Source organism: Bison bison, unplaced genomic scaffold, assembly GCF_000754665.1.
Source record: "Bison bison bison isolate TAMUID 2011002044 unplaced genomic scaffold, Bison_UMD1.0 scf7180017864371, whole genome shotgun sequence".
In the NCBI taxonomy this organism is placed as follows: Eukaryota; Metazoa; Chordata; class Mammalia; order Artiodactyla; family Bovidae; genus Bison; species Bison bison.
The window spans coordinates 13,236,288-13,245,839 of record NW_011494943.1 but is presented as its reverse complement, the minus strand read 5'-3'; the positions used below and the strand labels follow the sequence as shown (position 1 = coordinate 13,245,839).

At 45.1% G+C, this 9,552-nt stretch overlaps 1 protein-coding gene across 1 annotated transcript in view; it reads right to left on the bottom strand.

The window, feature by feature from the left end:
- TBCD (tubulin folding cofactor D) overlaps nt 1-9,552 on the bottom strand; it is a 146,953-nt gene that overhangs the window by 137,003 nt on the left and 398 nt on the right. The window contains exons 2-3 of the mRNA XM_010856553.1: nt 9,248-9,353; nt 8,357-8,527 (exon numbers count right to left, since the gene is read on the bottom strand). Coding sequence (XP_010854855.1) covers nt 8,357-8,527; nt 9,248-9,353 — 277 coding nt within the window. The remainder of the gene's footprint in view (nt 1-8,356; nt 8,528-9,247; nt 9,354-9,552) is intronic.

Below are 9,552 nucleotides of genomic sequence, written 5' to 3'. Positions count from 1 at the left end.
CCTCTTCACTTTCTGCCATAAGGGTGGTGTCATCTGCATGTCTGAGGTTATTGATATTTCTCCCGGCAATCTTGATTCCAGCTTGTGCTTCTTCTAGCCCAGCACTTCTCATGATGTACTCTGCATATAAGCTAAATAAGCAGTGTGACAATATACAGCCTTGACGTACTCCTTTTCCTATTTGGAACCAGTCTGTTGTTCCATGTCCAATTCTAACTGTTGCTTCCTGACCTGCATATAGGTTTCTCAAGAGGCAGGTCCGGTGGTCTGGTATTCCCATCTCTTTCAGAATACTGTCTCAAATCAATATCTAATACCATGCTTTACAGAGGACACGTCTACAACTACTATGTTTATAACAATCTGGTTCTAAACAACAAATAAGACAGACAAAAAGGATTAAAAAGATTTCCACTTCCAGTTATAAAGGAATAACTGATATGGAACTACCTTTCCACCAACAATTAGACAACCCAAGAATTGTACTGGGTCGGCCAAAAAGTTCCTTTGGTTTTCAAGTCAAAATAAAAGACATATTTTCATTTTCACCAAGGATTTTATTGAATAACATATTCACCATTTTGTTCCACTACATTTTGCCATGTTTCAGGCAACTTCATAATTTCATCTTCCCAAAACTCTTTTATCTTTTTGAGCAAAGAACTGTTCCAGGTGCCTTTTACAGCCTTCCAGGGAATCTGAAATCTTTTCCATCAGGAGAATTCTGTAAAGACCTTTGAAATAGGCAGAAATCCAAAGGTGCAATGTTGAGGCTTCCCTGGTGGCTCAGCAGTAAAGAATCTGACTGCCAATGCAGGAAACACAGGTTCGATCTCTGATCCAGGAAGATCCCAAAATGCATGGAGTAGCTAAGCCCATACACCACAACTACTGAGCCTGTGCTCTTGAGCGAGATCCGCAACTACTGAAACCCGTGTGCCCTAGAGCCCAAGCCCCACAACAAGAGAAGCCACCGCAATGAGAAGCCCAGAGGCTGCAACTAAAGAAAAGCCTGCGCAGCAACAAAGACCCAACACAAGTCAAAAATAAATTTTTTTTCCAAAAAAAAGGTGCAGTGTCTCTTGAATATGGCGGATGCATTAGAACATCCCAGCCAAGCTATAACCGTTTTTGCCAGATCATCAGAGAAACATGCAACCTTGTGTTATCCTGATGGAAGATTATGTGTTTTCTGCTGACTAATTCCAGATGCTTTTCATCCAATGCTGCTTTCAGTAGGTCTAACTGGGAGCAGTACTTGTTAGAATTAATTGTCTGGTTTTCCAGAAGCAGCTCATTAAGAGAGGACTCCTTCCAATCCCACCATAAATACAGCATCACCTCCTTTGGTGTCGTTCATTCAGTTCACTTGCCCCATAATCTCTTCTGTTCCACATTACTGTGCAGTATCCACTTCACTGCCCATCACAATTTGTTTTTATTTTTTATTTTTTTTTTTTACACATATAGTCATCTTTATTAAAGTTCACGATTACATTAGAAGTTGATGGATTTCTTTAAGACATGCTGATTCTCATGGGCACCTACTTTCCACTTTTAAGAGTGATAGATAAAGAGGTCAATATCTTAGTGTCATTACATCAAGTTTTCACCAGATAGGAAACCTGAAAAGGTCTTTTGAGCCTTCCAGGTCACTATACTCTAAGACCTGCCCATATGGTCTTTGGCATTTCTTATACATTTCAGAACACTAGAACTCATGGGTTTTAAGGTGCAGTTCCAAGGGGTTAAATATCGTACCTATACACTTCCAAATCTCCCAGGCTTATCTTCAATGAATGTATTACTCATTTTACTTGGTGTTTCAGAATGTAAAGAATCTACCTGCAATGCAGTAGGATCTAGGTTCAATCCCTGGGTCAGGAAGATCCCCATGGAGAAAGGAATGGGTTCCACTCCAGTAGTTTTGCCTGGAGTTAATTTTTACTTTACTAATTTCCCTGTCAAAGAAAGACTCCAAAGCATTGCTAACTGCGAAGTTGGTGAGGCTCCTCTTCTCTCCTCAAATCCAGTTGTATTGGAATCACAAACAAAATGCTCAAATCCAGTTGTATTTGGAATCCCAAACAAAATGCTGCAAAAGAGGGAAAACCTTAACCCAACTGCACAGCAAAACAGGTTAAAACAATTAAAAAAAATTCACTTCGGAGCAACCCAGATCCAGACAGATTGCTCTTCAGAGCTGTTTTCTGCATGGTTTTTCTCCTCAGTCATTGTCCACAGGACTCTGAGAAGACGTAGGAATATGCAGGCGCAGACTCAAGGCCCAGCTTCATCTCCAACGTTGTGGAAAGGGACTGTACATTACCGGGCAGAACCCTATGCTCCCGTACGCCACCTGGACAGAGCCCGGGGAGAGTGACCTCCCGGGGTATCCACGTTGGTCACAATTTGTTTTTAAAAACAGAACCCTTTCATTATGTTTCAGTAGAGCATCACATGCACAAATATGGTCAAGAAAAAAATTTTTCGCAACTTATGCGGGACCCAAACAAAGCAATAACATAACCAAGCTGGTGCAAATGATTTTTTTTTTAACATTGTAGGTTATTTAATGATATAAGAAAATAAGTGCAAATGATTTTCAACACTTGATTTGGGTATTTTGAGTACGTAGGCTATCTCCTGCATGGTATAACGTTGACTATTCTCAATTAATGTCTCAATTTGATTGCTATCAACTTCAACTGGTCTACCTAACCATGGAGCACTGTCCAGTAAGAGATTTCCAGCATGGGACTTTGCAAACCATTTCTGACAGATCAGTCACAGTCCCTTCTCCATACACTGCCCAAACCTTTTTTTTTATTTCCACCGTGTACCTTTCTTGAAATAATAAAGCATAGTATGCCAAAAATGTTGTTTTTCTTCCATCTTCATTATTTAAATGGCTATATAAATACTCACCAATTTTGATAAAAATTTTTTTAATGGATGCTGGTAAGACAGCTGTCACAATATAATCTAACAAAACTGTTTCAAATGAAGTTAAAGACAACCAAGCACTACTAGAGCCCACTTAGGAAAAAACCAAATGAACTTTTTGGCCAACTCAGTATTTTCAGGTACTAGGACGACAGCGACTTGTAACCAACCAACTGGACTCTATAGCTACCCAAGCTGTCCACTAGAAAATAATTTTTAGAATCCACTGCAGAGAAGGGGGACTCAAGCAGAGCAGCTGCTTTAGCTGAAATTTGCAGGGCAACATGCCAGAAGAAGCTAAGCAGAAAACGAGCTCTGTAAGTCTGAAAGGTCCCCTCAAACCTTTGGCTGAATCTTCACATGCACAGTGGTTAGAGTTCACTAGGCTGGGTAAGAACTGCCAGGAAGCTCTAAGGCAGAGTTCCCATAGCCCATACAGGGCTGACACTCAAACTCCATCGGGCCAGAGTGCAGAGTCCTTGTTGAACACCCAGAGCCACCAGCAGACATTGCAGAAAATTCTTTACTTAGACGCTTACTCCTTGGAAGGAAAGTTATGACCAACCTAGATAGCATATTCAAAAGCAGAGACATTACTTTGCCAACAAAGGTCCGTCTAGTCAAGGCTATAGTTTTTCCCGTGGTCACGTATGGATGTGAGAGTTGGACTGTGAAGAAAGCTGAGCGCAGAATTGATGCTTTTGAACTGTGGTGTTGGAGAAGACTCTTGAGAGTCCCTTGGACTGCAAGGAGATCCAACCAGTCCATCCTAAAGGAGATCAGTCCTGGGTGTTCTTTGGAGGCAATGATGCTGAAACTGAAACTCCAGTACTTTGGCCATCTCACGTGAAGAGTTGATTCACTGGAAAAGACTGATGCTGGGAGGGATGGGGGTAGGAGGAGAAGGGGATGACAGAGGATGAGATGGCTGGATGGCATCACCGACTTGATGAACGTGAGTCTGAGTGAACCCCGGGAGTTGGTGAGGGACAGGGAGGCCTGGCGTGCTGCAATTCATGGGGTCGCACAGAGTCGGACAAGACTGAGCGACTGAACTGAACTGAAGACTGAACTGCACTGAAGACTAAATTAGAGAAAAATTAGAGAAAAAGCTATATCTGCCTTAACAAAGCTTAAAAAGGATTGAAAGGATATACATGATACACAATTAACTGTCTGCCAAAATTCATTCTTTAAAGATAAAAACCTTAAAGCCACCCAACATAAAAATCACAATGTCAATCATCCACTCAAAAGTTACTAGACATAAAAAAGGACAAAATAATGCCATTTGCTGAAATATGGATGGGCCTAGAGATTGTCATACTGAGTGAAGTCAGAGAAACAGAAATATATGATATCCCTTATATGCAGAATCTAAAAAGAAATGATACAAATGAAATTATTTACAAAATAGAAACAGACTCGCAAACTTAGAAAAGGAACTTATTGTTACCAGGGAGGAAAGGGTAGGGGCAAGGGATAGTTAGGGAGCTTGAGATATCCACATGTACACACTGCCATACTTAAGATGGATAACCAGGACTTTCCTGGTGGCCCAGTGGTTAAGAATCTGCCTTGCAAAGCAGGGGACGCGGGTTAAGACCTAAGGGGCTACAACTAAGACCTGACAAATAAATGGATAATCAAAAGGACCTACTGTACAACACAGGGAACTCTGTTCAATGTTATGTGGCAGCCTGGATGGGAGGGGAGACTGGGGGAGAATGGAGACACTACATAAATGGCTGCCTCGCGCTGCTGCACACCTGAAACTATCGCGACGTTGTTAACGGGCCACACCCCCAGAGTTTCCAAAATGACGACCTTCCACAGGTATTACGAGGTTACTGTGATGATTAAACTGAAGCATTAAAAACCATTTAGAACAAGGTAAATACAGTAAGACTAAATGAGTATGAATGGGCAATTCACAAAGGGGAAAAATATTGTGCAACGGTAATAATATATGTTAAAAAAAAAAAAATTTGTCCTCACTAGAAAACAACAAAATGCAAAATAAAAGCACATGATGCCTTTAACCCCTTTAATAGGTTAACTTTATGCTGGTAAAGATTTCAAATATTCAAATCTCATCTTGGCAGTGATATATATACTGTTAATGAAAACGTACGGTGAATTTGAAGTTAAGTATCGAAAGCCTGAACTGACTGATCAAACCAGTTAATGCTAAAGGAAATCAACCCTGAATAGTCATTAGAAGGACTGATGTTGAAGCTCCAATACTTTGGCCACCTGGTGTTAAGAGCTGACTCACTGGAAAAGACCCTGATCCTGGGAAAGACTGAAGGCAGGAAAAGGGGGCAAAGGGGATGAGATGGTTCGATGGCATCACCGACTCAATGGACATGAGTCTGAGCCAACTCCAGGAGACAGTGAAGGACAGGGAAGCCTGGTGTGCTTCAGTCCACCGGGGTCACGAAGAGCCGGACGGGACTGAACAACAACAAATCAGAAGCACAGCACTTCCACTTCCTGAAACTCTAAATTGTGCAGAGGTGTGTGGATGTCTAGGCTACTTGGAAGAGTACAAAACTGGACAAAACAGGAGTCCACACACATCTGCTTCCTCTTTCTAAGAGCCAGTAAAATAAAGGGACAGCTGCACAAAATGGAAAGTCCTGATCAACGGCAAGAATGGGGAGAGAGCAGATGTAAAGACTTCTGGGAAAAAGCCAGCTCCAAATTAAACAGGCAGAGGAGCCCACTTTATAGATGCCCAAATGCAGAACCAAGGAGAGCCTAAAGTCAGGAGGCACGGTGCAGCCCCAGGTGGGGAAGGGTCTGCAATCACTGTAGCCCCAGACTCACCAAGTCTTGGGACCAAGCTCCGAGCCAACCCTTAGGAAAATGAAGGGCTCTCCGGAGGAGACAGGAGTGCCCCAGATAAAGCCCTTCATTCTGGCATCTGGAACATCCTCAATGTGATAGAGAATTCTCAACCAGCTCAATGGCTCTAAGAGAAAATCTGTCCATCAACTCATCATACTGCCCCACAAGGAGCTGCCTATAAGAATCCTGTTCAGGAAAAACCCAGATGAAAATGCTCCAACTTACAAAACAGAAGCAGAGAAGCCGTTGTCTGCATCCATTTGGTCTGAACCAGCAAGACGAAGGGCTTCCCTGGTGGCTCAGAGGTTAAAGTGTCTGCCTGCAATGCGGGAGACCTGGGTTTGATCCCTGAGTAGGGAAGATCCCTTGAAGACGAAAAGATCAAATTACAAGGAAAAGCTGACCCCAGAGGAAAAAGGAGAACCTGGGGACCAGTAGATAGAAGCCAGGACTTGGCTCAGAGAGACTCAGACAGCACGGCCCTCACCATGAACAGAGGCTGGGAAAGCCGACGACTCTAGAGCTCCCCTGAGCAATGTCCCCTCCAAACTCCAGTAAATCAACAAAGAGAAATAAATCCACAAGGAAGAGAAGGAACAGCAGCCAAGAGACTTCAGCATGATGCCCAGGCTGTAACTGAGCCACTCAGGGAAAGCACAGCAGCAGCTCCTGTGCCACAGCTTGAGGCCAGAGCCCTGAGGCGCCAGGGACAGCCCAGGACAGAATGGAGGCAGGGCTGAAAACAGGAGGAGTGGTCCAAGGTCTCCAGACCACAACCCTGTGCCAATCCAGGCAGAAAACTAAAGGCTTACTCAAGAGTGGAGAATACTATAGCCACTGGCCACATCTGGGTTTTGTTTTGTTTTGTTTTTTAACTTAAATCAATTTTAAAATTCAAAGAAGAAAACAAAAAATAAGATGAAATAAGATAAAATTCAGTTCCTCAGACATACGAGCCATATTTCAAGTGCTTAACAGCCACATGTATCTAGTGGTGATCTTACCACACAGACAGCATGAGTCTAGAACATTCCATCATCACACAAAGCTCTCCTGGACAGAGGTATCCCAAAGACAGTAGGCTAAAGGGCTTAGAGCTGGAAGCCAGCCTCGGTGCCTGACTCAAAAGGGAATTCTGGGTTAGGAAGCCCACTACAGGACCCTCCCCATGGGCCCATGGGACTCCCCTCCCCACGGGGGGCCGGGGGACACAGCAGCCAGGCATGTGCTCCCCAGGGAGGAAAACCTGACCAGTAAGACAACTGTGAAATACACCCAACCAAGGACAAGCACTCTTAGAAAGTAAAAATGACTGTAAAAAGAATTCAAGAACATCTTCTATGTGCAAAAACAAAGATCTGAAAGTAGAACTATAAAGGAAAAAGCTTAGGGACCCACAGGATCACTCCTGGAAATTCAATACCCAGTTCACAGGCACACCAGAAGGCAGAGCAGAGAAGCGATCAAAAACACACCAGAAGCAAAGCCCCCTGTACCAAAAGATGCAAGTCTTTAGTGTAAAATTGTCCAGCTAATGCCTAACATAAGAAGAGAATGGAACTGTGGACACAGAGGGGGAAGGGGAGGGTGCGACGAATTTAGACAGGAGCACTGATACATATATGCTACCATGCGTAAAACAGACAGCTAGTGGCATGCTGCTGTATAACACAGGGAACCCAGCCCGGCACTCTGTGATGACCTAGAGAGGTGGGATGGGGGAGGCAAGGTGAGACGGAGGCTCAAGAGGAAAGCGATAATTCATGTTGGTGTACAGCAGAAACTAATACAGCTTTATAAAGCAATTATCCTCCAATTTTTAAAAAAATTTAATAAAAACACTTAAGAAAACCAAAAAAAAAAAAAAGGCCAAGAGTGAGTCACACCCTCCTAAAATATCAAGCTCCAGAAACTTTCCAAGGCAAAAAGGCTCCTGAGAAAGAAACTCAGACAGGGACTTGGCATAACTAGACGAGAGACAATGGACCCATGCCCTCCATCCCCACCCAGCCAAACAGGCATGAAACGCATTTATTCTGCCCAAGACAGCGGAGAGTTCAGAATGCTTACCTTCCACAAAACCTGCTGGTTACTTACAAAAGAAAAATCAACACACACAGCACCAGCCCACTTTTTAAAAAGCACCTGTGTGCACACTGAGGCTAACTGTTGGTGCCTCTCTGGTGACCTGAGATCTCCACAGCCCAGCGGGCAGGCAGCACTGATGATGCCACGTCACAGGTGAGGAAACTCAGGCATAGAGCAGCTCAGCAGCAGAGCTGGGATATAAATCCAGGCAGTCCAGCCCCAGGGCTGGTGACCCTAACCACCACCCCGTGTTTCCCTCAACGTAAGTTACTATCACTACCTTCCTCCTTCCCAAGTTCACTTCCAGGTGGAGGTGTTACTACTGTCGGCCCCACTAACAAGAACAACCTGGGCAGTTTATCCTGATAGTCTCAGCTGGTGCACGTGCACACACACACACGCACACACACATATTCCAAGGCCTTTGTGATTATCTGTAAATGATCAAAACCTCAGCTTCTGTTCTTACCTAGGTGTGGGTCCAACAGGTGAGGCTGCTCCTGATATTTGTCCATTATTACTAAAAAGAAAAACGTGAGACTTAACATGAGCCCTGGAAACCCTCGAGTTGTCCCATGCGGACTTCCCAGGCAGCTCCCAAGAGCACAGGCCAGCTGGAGTGAGCCCCCCAGCCACCCGCCTCCTCAGGGCCACACTACCCCGGCCTCTGCTCTCTGTTTGCTCAATGCACCTTCCTCTCAGGTCCTCACTTCTTCCTTCCTTCACTGCCTGCTGAGAGCCAAGCTGAGTTCTCCCCTTCATTAGGACTCATACTTTTCATGTTCCCTCTGCCACACACATCAAGCCATGTGCCCTCCTAGCCCGCTCATACTCTGGCTTTCTTAATCCCAAACACTCTGGTTTCTACTCCTACCAGCAGCTAGAACCGTTCCTATCAGATTCCACGCCCACCTGGCCTATGGCAGTTCTCATGAGCCACACACCTCCACATCTGACCACTCCCCATGAATGGGAAAGCCAGCTTTCACTGCTCCCTGGATTTTCACCTCACTCTCAGGACAGTTCTGTGCCTGAGGTATTTTCAGTGCTAACCCAAGCAGCCAGTCAGAGAAAAGGGCACAATCAAGCAACTAGCCCAAGTGGCAGAGTGGGATTTGAACCCAGGGAGGAGTTGCTCAAGTGAGTGGCACAAGTCCACCAAGGCAAAATCATGTAGAAATTTCTATAGCTACAAAGGTCCCCAAGGACGGTTTTACTGAATCACAAAACCCTAGTTATCTAACCACGGGATCTTAAGGAATCGTTTGTAAGTTATCCATTATAGACAACGGCAAGGGTCTGTCTAAACCTGGAGAACCTAGTCTGACTAAGCATCTTGCACTGCCCGGAGCAGCGCTACTGCACTGGGCTGCACGCACGGTCTTGGCAGAGCCACGGGGGCTGAGGAGAAGGCTCTGGGTGGGGGCCCCCGCCCGTTCCTGCATGTTGGGCCTCTCCTGCTCCCACTGCCGCGTTCACACAGCTGTCTCGGAGGAACTGCGCTTTGCGGTGGTCCCAGGACAGGGTGGGGACAAGGACTGGGAAATGACCCACCCAGGGGAGCTCCACCATCCCTACTCGTGACGGTGGAGGCCCACTGCCCTCCATCTCTTAGGCACGCCCGTGTCTGGGGCCGCAGGAAAGGCGACTTGCACACCCTGCACG